Here is a 14,780-nt window from a genome sequence, read left to right as displayed (position 1 = left end):
CATATTATGCAACGCCTCTCACCTGAGACGATACTTTCTTTTTTTTTTTACCCCTTCTCCTTTCTTTTCTTTAGGGCCATGGAATATATATGTATATTTCTTCCTCACTTCTGTTCGTATCCATATGAATATATACGTGGCTGTGGATTTGTTTTTTCTTTCCCCCCTTTCCTTTTGCATCGTTTTTTTTTTGTTTTGTTGTTTCTGTTTGATCGTTGCCTCCTTTGATGACGCGTGCTTCTTATCCACCTCCGATATACGCTGGAGTTACACACACACACACAGACACACCGATTCATTTACTTAAAAAAAAAAGAGAATGAAAACAACTTTGACGTAGCTAGAAATGCAACCGTAAGTGGTTACACTGTCTTTTATATATTTATGCATGTATGTATGTGCGTGTGTGTGTGTTCCATGTCCTCAGCTGTACTTTTAGTTTGTTTTATTTTATTGTTTAGTTGTTCCTTTTTATTTTATTTTTAGTTTTGGTGACTTAAAGCTGATGCCACCGGGATCAAGGAAGGAAGAATAATAATAATAAAAAAAAACACTTGTGGTGATCTCTCCTTCCATCTCCATAGCTTTGCTTTTATGGACGCATGCCTGTGGAAACACGAGCGAATGTGCTGTGGTTTTACCTTGTGTATGTGCGTGCAAATATCGTGTCACTTTTTCTTACTTTTTTTTTTTTTTCTTCTCACTCTCTTATTTTCTCTCTGTGTGGTTTGTAGATGCGGAGGGGTTCATCGTCAGATGTTGCCCTTCCATTGCTTGTGGCATCGTCTGGGTGCAGCTCCTGGGCTGATGTTCTTTCGTGCTATCGCAAAACGTGTGAGCTGCTGCGCGGCGTGTATCAGCCGACAACCGAAGAACTGCGGCACGGGCTCGCAAAAATGGAGACCTCATGGAGTACCTCGCTCTTCTACTACGAAGTGATTAAAGGGACGTGTGGGTACAAACAACCGCCTACGCGTCTAGTGAGTACGGCTTTGGAACGTTTTAAGCGTTGCGGTAATTTCTACGCAATGAAGAGGATTATGCAAGAGGATGTGGACACTACCACAAATGAGGGGGCGCGTTCGATGTTGGTGTACGCCTCCTTTACCGGAATGTGGGAGCATGCTATGGCGCTTTACGAGGGTAATGAACGGATGCAACATAATCTGGCGGATACACGAACCTTGGTGAACATATTAGCGCCCCATGGACACTGGGACAAGGCACTCCAGTTACTGTACAGCCGGTCACCCGCTCCGCTGAATTCCATGTTCATTAAACCCATCATCCGTTCTCTGGGGTCGGCAGGGGAGTACAACAAGATGCTCCGACTCGTGGCAGCCTCACTCGCTCAAGGACATGGGATGGACGAGAATCTTTTTTCCGCCTTGGTGAGACCACTGCAAAAGAGAGGCCACTGGCGTGCCGTCTTGGAGACAGCGGAGGATTTGGGCATACTTTCCTCATCTCGGGAGAGTACCGCAAAAAATATTGCCATGTATGGTGGACTGTGCGATTGCTTGTACTCCGCAAACCCTTACTCCACCTTTACCTTGCGTGAGATTGTGGACGACATTACACATCGCATGCACCCGCGAAAGAATTTTGAGTTTGCGCAGCGAAACGGAAAAACATTTCGGCTTTTGTCTTCGAGTGAGTTGTTTCGCATCCATCGGCGCTATCTGAACCCGCTTAGCTCCATCTATGTTAAACTGTTGTCCTTGAACAAGGTTCACTTTCGTCCAGTCTCTGAGCTTGCAGACGATGCTCTGAAACACGGTGACACGCTTTTAGTTCTTGACACTAACTTTTTGCTTCAGTGCACAGCGAAAAATTTACCCCTTAACCATTTCTATCTGCCCATGCTGAAGCAGTATCCGCAGCTTGAAGGTAAACCACTTGAGCACGTCATTCTGCCCTTCACCACTGTACGTGAGATTTACCAGCTCATTTGGAATCCATCAACGCAATTAAAACGGGCTGTGCGAAGTCTTTTGTGGTCTCGTGTTGTGACGTTTTTGAAGCAGCCGACGGTGACTGTCCTGGCGCTGTCATCGGAATTTCCATGCATTTCATTTTCCATCCTTTCTCATTTGGCGTATTTACGCCTTAATGAGCCGGCAAACGAGAGCGATCCTGATCTACGCATACTGAATACATGTCTGTCTCTTCAATATACACTTCGACTACGAAAGGCAGGTTCACTTCAGGGTGCCTCTCTTATTTCTGAAGGGACGATGCTTTTTTCCTTTTTGAAATACCACATCCGTCGCCACCATCGTGAGGTTCGAGGGATTACTTCTGAGTCATTGCTACTGTGTACACTAGACAAGCGCCTATCTGCTGCGGCGGATGAATTGGGAGTTCAAACATTTCCGCGGTTTCACATGTCTGAGGACGCAGCCTCTGAGACAATAAAGAAAAAAAGAGACGTATAACCCTCAATCGGATACTTTTTTTCCTCATGTTGTTGTTCTTGTCAGTCTATGCGTGTGTTGTAGTTGTGGTAGGTGTAGGGGGCGGTTAAGCTACTTGCTCTTTGAGTTGTATCATTTTTGTGCGCCATATATGATGTGTCGTTTTTTTTTCTTTCTTTTGTTTGTTTATATAGAAATTTTTTTGGTGTATTTTATTTGATGCAATGTCCACGGCCGAAGGCAGGTGTCGAATATGTCATGTGAGCAAAGGGACACTTATAACTCCTTGCAAGTGTGAGGGCTCAATTCGTTGTGCGCACTCGAAGTGCTTGTTGGATTGGGTGTACCAACGTCAATCACTTTCCTGCGAGGTATGTGGAGCAACTTACAATGCTGTGAAGGTATACAACTTTCATTTAGCGGACGGGGAACCTGGATTTTTCACGTTGTGCTGGATTTGTGCCAGGTGCTGCCTGGTACGCTGTCTTGGAACACTAACCTTTGTGGTGCTCAATGCGTTTCTGCTTATTCTGCTTCCCTTCGTTGTGGCGTTTTTTTATTACGCCGTCCCTCCATTTGACCCTGTCACCCCACCGTGGGCCTCTGCCATTCAGCTAGTTCCAGAGTTGGGTTACTTCTCGCCGTTTTTTTTTTTGTTGTGGGTGTGGAGCTCACCCTTTGTGCAATCCCCTTTTGCTTTTTGTGGTATCACTGCCTTATGTGGTTTTACTCAATGGAAGATCTGCCTGGGATGAATCTAGTGGAGGACGAGGTGATGGATCAACTGATCGTGCATGCTGCACTTCCAGAGTCTGATGAGGAACTTGACGAGGAGTTTCATGAGCAAGTGAGAGGTTATCGTTTGGTCCCAGCTATTCTCCCTGATGAGAAGGAATCGGTGCTGGAGGCCATCAGCTCCCTAAAACAGAAGCTAAATGCTACCTTCAGCGGGGTATATGTATCTCCAAGCGTGGTAGAAGGAATTACGTACTTTATTACTTTTTGTGCCGTTATGTGGGTGTCGCTGGGCATCATCCCAGAAGTGATGCGTTTAACTGCAACATTTGCTTGGAATTTTTTTGATGGGAGCTTCTACTGCAATGCAGCGTTGAAGAACATTATGCAGTTATCATCGGAGTCAGATGGTACATTTCAGATGCGTTATGCCATGGTTATGTTGTTTGTAGATGCGTTGGGAAGTTCAAGGTTGGTTTCTTGGTCTGCCCTTTATGTGAGACTAAGTCTTTCTCTGTGGATTTTATCATGGCTGCTGAAGCATATACGTCGTTTATGGCGTCGTCAAGTATTACATTTGATGCTTAGTTATTTTAGTGGGATACTGAAGTTAGTTGCGTTGATATATTGTGCCTTTTTAACGATGTGTTTCGTGACGACAGTCTTGTGCTTGGACTTCGTTATGGTCGAGACCTCGTTTGCTTCCAACGACTATGACAGGGCCTGGAGACTAGCCACGGAGTCTACAAAGAACAAGATGCCTCGACCAATGTTCTCCACGAATCCGACAGAAGTTGATACGACTGTTTCATCTGTAACTATTTTGAAGGCACTGCGTGTTCTTTCATGGAATACAGAGAATGATACTTGCGGCAATTTTGGGGATGTGCACATGAAACATATGAACACTGGTAATACGAATATTATTTCTGGCGTTAGCAACGGTAGTGCATGGGTTGTGGAGGGTGATGATCCGCTCCTCTTTCCACTCTTTGTCTCTACGGTCATTGTGTCCAAGGTTGACAGTATGTCGATAGTGGAAACCGGGTATATTATAGGGTATTTCGCTTTCTTTGCCTTTTATCTGTTGCGTTTTCTCATGCAGATATTCTTTAAGGAGCGGTGGCTTGGTTGGAGTACGCTTTACCGGATGCTGCGGAGGAGCATGTTTGAGGTTATTTTGAGTTACAATACGAAGGCATTTCTTCTTGTCTATGGTGAGCTTCTCGCCTACTCGGTGTTGTTTTCATATGTGCTGCTCCGGTTTTCACTGGCCCTTATCCGTGCCGTTTTGCCTTCGGCAGTACCCATAGTGTTGTTGCCAAACACTAATGTACCCCCTTTCATTTCCTGGGCGAGGCTGCTTTATCTTTCCAACACGACGATTCAAGATGCACTGAGGTGGATGTGCAAGCTTTTGACCTTAACCTTTGAGAAAGTTTTTAATATCAAAAAGGAGATGCACGGAGCTCCGTTCTCACTGCCGCGTTTAATTTTAAGTGTTGCGTATGTATTGGCATCTGTGGTTTTCTCTTGGATGCTCACGGTTGTGGCGTTGGCGGCGTATGCCATCCCCGGGATCTACGCGCTGGGAAATCGAGGATCAATGCTGCGAATTCTTTTTCTTACTGACTCTCATTTTCACATAATTCTTCTAGGAGCGCGGACTCTTAACCAACTGGAGGCCCTTCCCATTTGGTTATCGCACCTTTGGCTTCAACCTCGTCGCTTCTTGGAAATGTGGAAGCAACGTTGGTGGTTTGGGTCGTGTCTCGGTTTATGGTTGGTTTCAAGCGTGGCTCGGGAGGAGGGCCTCATTGGCTACAACGTTCAGTCTATTCAGAACTTTCCCGACGATGTTGCTTCCAAATTTGCATCTGCCATAGACGACATTTCGGCCCACATCGAAGTATACAAACAGGTCAAAGGTCCCGCACACTCTATTGAGCGACTACAAAAGACACTGAAGGCTCTCAAATCTCAGAGTGGCGTCACCTACTTTTTACCTGAGGATCATGTACGTCTTCTTCGTGAGTGCATGACTCCACCCACTATTCAAGAGTGTCTTTGTTACTTTTTGAATTCTGTGGTGCTTTTTTTGCTTCTCCCCTTTCTAGCAGGCACTGTGTGGCGGGTCATGGTACGAAGATTTTTTAATGAACCATACTGCAATGTGAATACCAGATTTTTCTTCATTGTTTTCTCGTGGCACTGTGGAATGTGGATGACGGTCCTAGTTTCGCTGCTATCTGTGAAAATATGTGGGGGTCCGAGTCGTGTGGTGTTGTATTTTTTTTGCGGCTCTCAGCATTTCACGTTAAAAAGTACCATGAAGTTTCTTTGGAAACCTCATTTTATGTTAATTGCCTCCATCACCTTTGTTCCATACACCTTACACAATCTTTTGCAGGGTTTTTCGGGATCGGGAGGGAGGGAGGAGACGGATGGGAGGTATCATTTGTACTATGCAGCGCTCACAGTACTGCTGTGCACCGCGTCTTTTTTTCTGGAAATGTGGGAGATTAAACAACCTCGCCAGACCCAGTTACGTGTTGCGCACGAACGCAAGGAGGAAAGATTGGTGGTGTCACGCACAACGCCAGATCATGTTCGCACAATTGTTGTGGATAAATATATGGGCGCAAGCATGCGTGTGGAAGCTGCTGTTCTTCTTGAACGTGACGTCGGAGTTGGTGCTCCACAGCGAATTCAACCCATGCAACACCCTGTTAGGGAGACCATTGCAAACATCAAGGCTTTTTTGGAGTCGGTGTTTGCGTCAACCGTCCAGTTCTTAGGGACAGTGGCTGAAAAGGAAAGTCTTGTGGAGGTTGTTTTTGTAGATCACCATTCAATTTCTTCAGGAGATCTTCCAAATGCATAACTTCTTTACTGCGGTGGATTTCTTTTCAAATTACTTTTTTTTTTTCTTCTGGAGCTTGTGAGGCGAGTGTACGACGCGGTGGAGATTGGTAAACGATGGAGTTGTTTTTTGTTTTGTTTTTGTTGGTGCTTGCCTTGTTTCTTTGCTCATTAATCGAGTTTAGGCTCTAAAGACATCCCGGTGGACGACGGTGTGAGCCCAGTTGCTTTGGTTTTGCGTTGTCTGCTACTTCAACTCAACTCCATTCTACCACTGCCGATATAGTACGCACGGAGCGATTTAGTGGTTGCGGGTGGCACTACTAACAACTACCAATTTGCGAGGTCAGTAGGGCCGGCTATCGTGTCATATACCATTTGAATTTATTTCTTCATAGGTGTATGTGCTTCTTTCTCTCTCTTTGTGTGTGTGTATGTGGGATGAAATAACGTCTCAGTGGAGGAGGAGGATGGCTGGGCGCACACTGAACCACACTTTACTCTCTCCATTTTATCACTTCTTCTTTGTAGGAATAAAGGGAACAACGCTTTATCCAGGGGCGCATCTTCTTTATTGTTTCCCTCGCGGCGGGACTATGTACTTGCGCAGATTACTCACTCGGTGAGTGTGGCTTTCGTCTTCTCTCTCTCTCTCTCTTTTTTTTTTGCCCTCCCCCCCCCCCTCCTCTATTCCTTTGCTATGAATGTATGTTTGCAGGTTAACGTTTTTTATACAACAAAAAATCTTCTATTGTCCCTTTATATTAGTCTTGTTTCTTCCCTATTCCCTAGAGGCACGTGAGGAGACATGGAGGAGGACAACCTGCTGGATTTGATGAACCGCTTGCGGTTCATCACGGGAAAGTCAGTGGAGGCTCCCATGCCAGAGGCTACCGCCACCTGCATTAGTGAGCAATGTCGGTTGGTGATTCAACAGGCGCTATTTCGTCATCCTGCTCTTGTCATGCTACACAAGACAAGGGATGAACTCAAGAAACATGTTATGGATCAGTTGCAAGATTCTCTGCAGACTGAAGCTGCCATTTCAGATGATGTTGGTCGTCTGCTTGGGTGGATCAATGAGACGTCCGAGTCCCTGGAGTTGGAGCGGTTATCAGCCGTTTATAGTGACACCGAGGAGGTATATCATCACATGAAGCGCCACACACTGGAGGAGTTGGGCATTGAGACGCTTCCCAAACAGTTACAATGCGCCGCTGGCGACCTGTCTCCGTGGAACGTATTGTTCGCCCTAGTCGTTGGTCCTCTCTTAACCTTTGATGAAACACGATACAAACGGGTGGAAATGTACTTTCCAAACCCGACGCCATCCATGGTAACTGATCTGATGGAAATTAACAAGAATGTGTACAGTACTCCATCATGGGTGTCACTTTTGAGTAGTCTTGCGGGCTTTCCAATTAAAGCAGTGAGACATGTATGGTTGGCCGCTCTTTTCTTTTTCCCAACAAGTGGACCTTTGGTAGTTGCCTATTTGACGAGAGAAATAGCAGAGGCTTCTAAACGACGTTTCCTGTGGGAAGAGAGGGATGAGGATGATGCGAAGGAAACTTATCGTTCCTATTGTCGTGTCTTGAATTGTTTCTTTCGCCATCTTCCATTGTGTTTTAATGTTGAGTTGTTTCGTCTTTTTATGGATTTTTTGGAGCGTTTTATCCGTCCAGATGATGCCACGTTGGATGCCGTCTTTAAGACTGCGCTGCAGCGGTACATTGGACACTGCCCGGCGAGCGCGGAGTTGTGGAAGAAATATATCCGCTGGAAAGGCGATAAAATACGTGACGCTAATGTGCGACGTGAGTGGGTCCGAAAGATGTACATTCGGGTACTTCGAACCCCACTAAATGGCCTAAGCGAGATCAAGGAGGACTACGATTTCTTTTTAAAGGCTGAATACAGAGGACGACCCCCATCTGAGGGTCGACTAGAAGAGAGGTTTGTGCGCGCGCGAGGGGCGGCCGGAGAATTGAACAGATTCATAGGGACATACAGCAATACACATGGCGGAGATGCTCTACCAAGGTTGTTGTATCTTCCGCGCCCTGTCCGATTGATGGCGAATTGTACCTCTCACGTTGTGGTGTCGGAGAAGGAGGAGATTATGCGGCGACTAGAGGTGGAGCTGTGGGCTCAATGGACCGCTTTGATTGACCGAGAGTCAGGGTCTTCTGCCTACATGGGTATTGAGTTGTTTCGTTACGAGCGTGTTCGTTTTTTTCTTGCGATGCGGGCCAGCTTTTTCCCTCACCAGTCCTTTTCGTGGACCAGCCTTGTGGATTACTGCCTTGGGCAACAACTACTTCTTTCAGAGGCTGAACGACAGGCATTGGCGAGGGAGGCTCTGGAAAAGGCCTCTTTTTTGTTAAACAAGAATTTTCTTCTGCAAGTCTCGTATTGTGATTACATGCTACGGGATCTTGCGGACCCTGAGTGTGCCCACCGATCTATCAAGGGGTTGCTCCTGCAACAACGCCGTTCTGTTGTGGATTACATTAAGAAAGAGACACTTGCCTCTCTTGAAACAGCGATGATAGCACTGGAGCGTGTTGCGTTGCTCGCCGTAAACTGGATGCGATGGGGCAGTTTAAATAACGAGGTGACGAACACTCAGCATGTTCGATTGGTGGCACGCTTTACAATGCATCGCGTGGACTTTCTCTCATTGATTATGGGTGTCATTCGACGCGCCTCTAAAGAAGAGCGAAGTTTCTCTCCGCGTCGTTGTCTGCGGGCATTTAACACGTTTTGTCGCTTTTGGGTAGAACTCGAGCTAATTCGAAATCAGGCTCAAACAGAGGCTCTTGCTATACTTGAGCGATGGAAGGACCATTTGAACATGTTTTGCAGCTCTGCCAAAGACAGAGAATGGGGTCTAGTGGACTGTGGTATTGACGAATACTTTACCTCCAGCTGCGCGAACGTGTGCCGCAGTGACGCTTCAGCGGTGCAGCAGGTTTTAGGTTTTATGGAGGAAGTAAGGCTTACTGCTACAAAGGCGTCTTCTTTTTCGCCGGCGGATGTAGAGTCGCTGCTGGAGACTATAAGAGGAATTAGAGACATGTTCTTTGTGGTTAATGCTGATGCTGGGAGCGTTCCGGCTTCCACACTGCCGCTTCGTCTATTTAGTGCGCGAGTACGGGGTGCAACAATTCCGCTACAGACGTATGATCATCATTTGTTTACGGCAGAAGGGGCGTGGCACGAGGAGGATAAATCCTACGTGTTGCCGTCGGGGGAAGTGCGTGAGGGGGAAGGCAATGCAGCTACAAACCCATTACTGGCGCCTTCTGTAGAAGCTATGCCGGACGACGCACGTTGGGTTTCCTATGCGCCAGCGCGAGCTTACACTGCCACAGAAAATTCACGCAGCGCTCAGAAGGGGAACACTGACCAGGAAGTTAAACCGAGAAAAAACAAACGACCACCTAATGGGCGGTCCTTGGTTGTTGAGAGTGTCTGCCTTAGGGATTTACCCACCATCTTCCACTCCCTCGGAAGCACTGCCGTGTCTGACGCACTACTGCTGCGGAAGGTTGAGCAAATGCTGACAACACACATGCCATCGACACATGAAACGGACGTTTTGTTTCAAGAAATGACGGTTGACACGGAGTGGCTGTTTCAGTTTATGGAACGCATGCCTGCGATGCAGTAAGCGAAACGAATTAAAGGCGTGGTGGGCGCAAGAAACATACATAATATACGACGAGAAGAGAGAGAGAGAGTGGCAGGAGAGTCTGCAGTGGTGTGGGGAAACCGACAGGGTCATACTTTCTTTCTGCTGTTGTTGTGGATCGATAAGGATGAATGTGTGCTCTCTTCACTCCTGCTGCAGTTTTTTCTGGTAGGCTTTCCAAATGCGTCGGCAATTTCCTCTTCGCTGTGGAAAAATGGAAATCGTTTTGCCCAAGCCAGAATCGTTCATCCCTGCAGAAGTAAAACCCATTTCTCCAACCTTGCTGTACCGAAGGCTTCTCAAGCTGTACATCCGCAAGTTTGATACGGATAAAAAAACAATAATCGCCGCATGGAAGCAGACAAGGTTTGAGTTCTGGTATCATCGAAACGACACGCCGGAGGTGGCTCAGTTGCACAATATTCGTGGTCAGCAGATATACGAGGCCATTCGCGCCGGGCTGATTCCTGTCTACAGAGATAGCAAGACAAATAAGACTTTTTTAAAGTATGACTCTGATACACTAAAGGCGTCCCATAACCATATTGACCCCGTGGACGCCGAAGAGTTTATTCGCCGCTATCATGACAAGATCCCCGCCGAGGATGTTGCTGAGATGCAGGCCACGTTGAAAAAGTTGGGACGCTGGAAGGGGCCGAATGAGCTTCGTGACGAGGACTTACACCACTTTAAGAGGAAGGTCACCCGAAAGATGAAGTGCACGGACCCAGACGATTGACACGCTTTTCATCACTACCACAATGCGTTTTTTTTTCTTTCTTTCTCTCTCTGCGTGTGTGTGTGTGAGTCCCCTTTCTGGAAGGGTTAGTGGTGACCTGATATATATATATATGGGAATTGTAATGCCCGTTTTTTTTCTTCCTTGTTGTTGAGGCTTTTCTCTTTCATACGTTTGGACTTTTTTCTTTCCCCTCTACCCCTTTTTCTTTGTTTTTCTTGCCTTTGTCTTGGCTGCTTCTTAGGACGACATTTTTTTTTTTTGCAGCTGCGCGTGTAGTATCTCCTGCTCTCTCTGGCAGTCGTGATGGTGACTCTGCACAGTGATGGAGGCCTTGGTGAACACGATTGGCTCATTACTCGCACGGGCTTGCCTTCAGTGGAGGACATTCTTACTGAGGCCGAGCCGATCAATGAGTTTGTCTGTCCTCCAATTGAATTACCTTCCTGTTTCTCACGACGATACTTGATGATGATGAATGCCCTGACCATGGGAAGGAAAATCACCGAATGGGAAAAAAAGGTAATTTTTTCGAGGTTGAAGAAAAGCCCTCCTTTGATTGAGGAGGAATTTCAAAGACGTCTTAGTGCGGTTCATGCGCGTAATACGAGTGAATACCTACACGACATACAACTTCGTGGTGCGACACGGGTAGCCGTTAAGCAAGAGGAGCATTACCTGGAATATGAAAAAGGAAGAACACACAGGGAGGCTGCATTTGCTCGTCACAAAAACTTGACGTCTATTTTGCGAGAAGAAGTAAAAACTGTTAGGGCAAGGCAGTGGTGCACCATCGTATTATCCCACATGTTTCTTACTGCCTTAATGAAGGAGAGGCGCATTCATGAAGCGTATGAAAAGATTTCCTGGATGCTACTTCCTGTCATTAAGCGTCGTGCAGCCGTTAAGGAGAAGCAAGCAAAGGCGGAAATGTTAACCCGAATGAATAGGGATAATATACCATTTCCTTCACCAGCTGTGATTTATAGCATGTACGGAACCTTTTTTAATGGATGGCCACCTCGTCTTTTGGAAATGCTGGCACGGAAAGGGAAGCCTCTTTTTCTCAAAGCAGGAACCTTTTTGATGCATGAAGGCGACTTGGATCGTTGTATGTACATGATCACCACGGGCCGCGTAAGCGTCATTTTGAATGATCGCTCCAAAGGCAAAAAACGAACAAAAGAGTGCAGCAAGGCTTGTTTCGAACTCAATCCACCGTGCTACGTGGGAGAATTTGCTCTGGTATGTAAGGAGCCTCGAAGTGCGTCTATTCAGTGTGAAACCGATATGGGTGCCTGGGCGGTTTCCCCCGAGGACTACGAAGACGTCGCGCAGCATTTGAGTGCAGAGGTGGCAAGTAAACAACGAGAAGCGACAGACGTTCGTCGGCGAGCAAACTTGCAAAAGTTTTTTCCTCTTCGTGTTGAACTTCTTCGTCAATTTCCATATTTTGAGAAATTTAGTGCTGAGGCTCTTAATAAAATTATTTCTGCTGTGGAACCCATAGTGCTTCACGACGGAGATCATCTCTATTCAAAGTCCGATATGGATTCGTCGGCCTACTTTATTCAGGATGGCGTTGCCATCCTCTTGGAAGAGGACGGAACTCGTCATTACATTCCACGTGGCAGCTGTGTGGGGATATTCGAATGCGCCTGCAGTGTCAATGAGCGTAAACGGTGCTCCATCATAAGCAAAAATTACTGCGATATTTGGCGCATGCGGCGTGAGGTTCTTATTGACGTTGGCATGAGCGAACCGGCCGCCTTTTTATATTGCCGCAGTGCTGCCAAGTCTCAACGCGCAAATGAGGTGATAAAACCCACAACGACGCCCTGTTCAGTACGAAAAGATCCATACCTCATGTTTTGCCTCACACGTCATTTAATGAACCGATTGTGGGAAGCTGCACTGCCAGTGATTTACCTCAACGACGAAAAACTTGTGGTTCAAGGGCAACCTTTTCAACAGTTTATTATATTGCATAGCGGCGTCTTTGAAACAACTTTTATTGCTGGAAACGGTGAGCATCATACAGTGCGTATCACTGTTAATGGCGAGACTACTGCCATGGAGGTTCTTTCTGGCTCAGTCGACAATGTTTTCAGTAAAGGAAGTGATAACATTGCCAAAACCTTTTTTAGTTTGGTTTTGGGAGCCTATGAGTGTGCCTCTTCGATGTCACAGTACTGCTCTACAGTAACGAGTTATGGGCTTTCGGAGGCTTTTGTTGTGGAGCGTGCGTCCTTTGATGCCCTGCTGCCTGTAGAGCTTAAAGAAATTATGGAGGCCGACAAGGATGCACGTGAAATCGTTTATTCTTCTCACAAACAAAACGATCCCAGTCAGCTTACATCAAATATACATCTTGGATTTGCCGCGGCGTACCGCAAGGCCAGGGAATGCCACCTGAAAGGCGACGCGATTTGAATGTAAAATGCTCGTTTTGTTGTTGTTGAACATTCTTATACGGCCCCGGCGTTCACAAAATCTTTTCAAGTGAGTGACTCAAGCAATCTCCACACTGACGGAATATATATGGTTCGAGCTGTTGCGTCACGGCACTATTCTTGCATTTCCATGTGTAATATAATATACTATGTATATATATATATATAGTGTGCGTGTGTGTGTGCGTGTTTTTCACTCTATTGCATTGCTTGCGTATTTTCCTGGTTTACTCTTGCGTTGAGTGTGTCTTTTCTGCGTGTTGTCATACTCGTTCCTGTTGCTTTTTTTCTCTGGGCTCATTTTTTAGTCCCTCTGTGGGCTTAGGTGAGAAGGCGCGACTTTGTCGCGATGCCAGTGGAATAAACTATATGCCCGTATCTATCTCATCAACGGGGAGTATAACCCTACGCTCATGTCTTGCGTCGCGTATTATGCCGATCCGACTCGTGCTGTTTGGTGTCAGTGAAACCAAACTCCTTTTTTTTTTTGATTCGTCTTGGGCGAAGAGTGTGAGATGGATGTTGGCAAATTTATCCCCCGAATCACTACATTTCCCCGCCCACTTTATTTTTGGATTGAGAGAAGTTATTGTTCTTGTCTGTGTATGGGTGTGTTTGAGGCCATCATCGTAACACTCTTCTGGGATATTTTTTATGGAAGCATGTCACCACGTTTTCACCGCTTTCTGGGCCGCGCTGAGTGCCTGCATAGCTCATTGTCGCTTCGATACCGAAATGGGAAGGTGAGCCTTTACAGCACCGTTTGGAAACAATCTTTACTCCGCACACTGCGCGACTGGCATACAGCATTCACCTCTGTTAACAGTCTGCTTGGACGCTGGCCCACCGGAGCCCAATAATAAAAGTATATGCTGTTGGCTTTCCAAGGAGAAAATCGGACCCTCTTTGCTTGTTGTTTGTGGGTTCCGTGAAAGTGAAGCAGGAGAAACAAACATATTGTTCGCCGAGGAGTGGAATGGGGGCGTAAACATCATCACGAGTTTTATTGCCCTCAAAGGTCTGTGACATGCAACAAAAAAGGATTTCTCATACCGAGTTCTTTTTTGTTTTTGTCGCGGCTTTTTTCTTGATAAGAAACAAATGGTGGATGCACACGGGAGAACAAAAGCAAAACAAAAACTAAAAAACACAAACACGGCATTGCATCTCTTTGATAATGGCGAAGAGAAATCACACTGACACGCGCGCACAATGGACAAATATTGCAGTGCACGAAAATGCTGCTTTTCTAGTTGGTGCTGGTAGTGCTTTGTGTGCCGCTGCCACCTTTTTTTTTCGTGTGTGGCCATGAACGGAGAGAAATACAAAGCATGAAGGAATGTGTTCACTGTGATTCCTTCATTTTCATTTACATCGAGTGCAGTGCGCAGCGTGTGGGAGTGTTGTCTTGAAGCGCGGCGCCGCCAACTGCAACGGTGCGGTACGGGGTGGGCGGCTTCTTTTGTCTGAGTTTTTGCTGCCGCTGTGGATGCGTCCGCACGGACACTTTGTCGTGCCCCGTCTTTGGGCCTTTCTTTTGGGCTGTGTGGCTTGGTGACGACGGTGGCGGGGTGTTTTTTGCCTCCATTTTCATACGTTGCCGTGGCGGAGCCTTGCGGGTGCGTGCGACCTAAGAAAGAAATGCAGAAGGTTGTGTGGGGCTTACTGGGTGGTGCGGTGGCCGCAGAGTGGGGCTGCCGCTTCTGCTCTTGCGCCGGGGAATATGCTGCCGCGCTCTTTTTGTTGGTTGCGTCGGGGGCAAATGTGCCGGCACCCTAAGAAACTGCGGGTTCCACCGCCACGACGACTGAAGGAGGCGGAGACGTCTGCAGCCTGCGAAGGCAGGCTGCACCCCGTGCGGCCTAGTCGTGTGGCAA

General features: G+C 46.8%; 7 protein-coding genes across 7 annotated transcripts, besides 10 other annotated features; all 7 read left to right on the top strand.

The window, feature by feature from the left end:
• Positions 1-269: 269 nt before the first annotated feature.
• Positions 270-291: a microsatellite.
• Positions 292-375: 84 nt separating this feature from the next.
• Positions 376-414: a microsatellite.
• A 19-nt stretch (positions 415-433) lies between these two features.
• Positions 434-483: a sequence feature (A-rich).
• A 189-nt stretch (positions 484-672) lies between these two features.
• Positions 673-699: a sequence feature (A-rich).
• Positions 700-734: 35 nt separating this feature from the next.
• Positions 735-2,438, top strand: TraAM80_04770 (uncharacterized protein; the record flags this gene model as incomplete). The annotated part of the gene is made up of 1 exon (XM_029381684.1): positions 735-2,438. One exon carries the CDS (start codon positions 735-737, stop codon positions 2,436-2,438), a length of 1,704 nt encoding a protein of 567 aa, XP_029238452.1.
• A 203-nt stretch (positions 2,439-2,641) lies between these two features.
• TraAM80_04769 (uncharacterized protein) lies at positions 2,642-3,172 on the top strand (the record flags this gene model as incomplete). Its single annotated transcript, XM_029381683.1, has 1 exon — positions 2,642-3,172. The coding sequence occupies one exon, from the start codon at positions 2,642-2,644 to the stop codon at positions 3,170-3,172; it is 531 nt and encodes a 176-aa protein (XP_029238451.1).
• On the top strand, positions 3,169-6,036 carry TraAM80_04768 (uncharacterized protein; the record flags this gene model as incomplete). The annotated part of the gene is made up of 1 exon (XM_029381682.1): positions 3,169-6,036. One exon carries the CDS (start codon positions 3,169-3,171, stop codon positions 6,034-6,036), a length of 2,868 nt encoding a protein of 955 aa, XP_029238450.1.
• A 100-nt stretch (positions 6,037-6,136) lies between these two features.
• Positions 6,137-6,176: a sequence feature (A-rich).
• Positions 6,177-6,652: 476 nt separating this feature from the next.
• Positions 6,653-6,672: a microsatellite.
• Positions 6,673-6,822: 150 nt separating this feature from the next.
• On the top strand, positions 6,823-9,690 carry TraAM80_04767 (uncharacterized protein; the record flags this gene model as incomplete). Its single annotated transcript, XM_029381681.1, has 1 exon — positions 6,823-9,690. One exon carries the CDS (start codon positions 6,823-6,825, stop codon positions 9,688-9,690), a length of 2,868 nt encoding a protein of 955 aa, XP_029238449.1.
• A 52-nt stretch (positions 9,691-9,742) lies between these two features.
• Positions 9,743-9,771: a microsatellite.
• Positions 9,772-9,925: 154 nt separating this feature from the next.
• TraAM80_04766 (uncharacterized protein) lies at positions 9,926-10,450 on the top strand (the record flags this gene model as incomplete). Its single annotated transcript, XM_029381680.1, has 1 exon — positions 9,926-10,450. One exon carries the CDS (start codon positions 9,926-9,928, stop codon positions 10,448-10,450), a length of 525 nt encoding a protein of 174 aa, XP_029238448.1.
• Positions 10,451-10,756: 306 nt separating this feature from the next.
• TraAM80_04765 (putative cyclic nucleotide-binding protein) lies at positions 10,757-12,883 on the top strand (the record flags this gene model as incomplete). Its single annotated transcript, XM_029381679.1, has 1 exon — positions 10,757-12,883. The coding sequence occupies one exon, from the start codon at positions 10,757-10,759 to the stop codon at positions 12,881-12,883; it is 2,127 nt and encodes a 708-aa protein (XP_029238447.1).
• A 157-nt stretch (positions 12,884-13,040) lies between these two features.
• Positions 13,041-13,071: a microsatellite.
• Positions 13,072-13,093: a microsatellite.
• A 325-nt stretch (positions 13,094-13,418) lies between these two features.
• TraAM80_04764 (uncharacterized protein) lies at positions 13,419-13,763 on the top strand (the record flags this gene model as incomplete). The annotated part of the gene is made up of 1 exon (XM_029381678.1): positions 13,419-13,763. The coding sequence occupies one exon, from the start codon at positions 13,419-13,421 to the stop codon at positions 13,761-13,763; it is 345 nt and encodes a 114-aa protein (XP_029238446.1).
• Positions 13,764-14,024: 261 nt separating this feature from the next.
• Positions 14,025-14,059: a microsatellite.
• Between the last annotated feature and the right edge of the window lie 721 nt (positions 14,060-14,780).

Source organism: Trypanosoma rangeli, assembly GCF_003719475.1.
Source record: "Trypanosoma rangeli strain AM80 chromosome Unknown Tra_15.4_contig_00144, whole genome shotgun sequence".
NCBI classification, from domain to species: domain Eukaryota; phylum Euglenozoa; class Kinetoplastea; order Trypanosomatida; family Trypanosomatidae; genus Trypanosoma; species Trypanosoma rangeli.
This window is presented reverse-complemented; position numbering and strand designations above follow the sequence as displayed.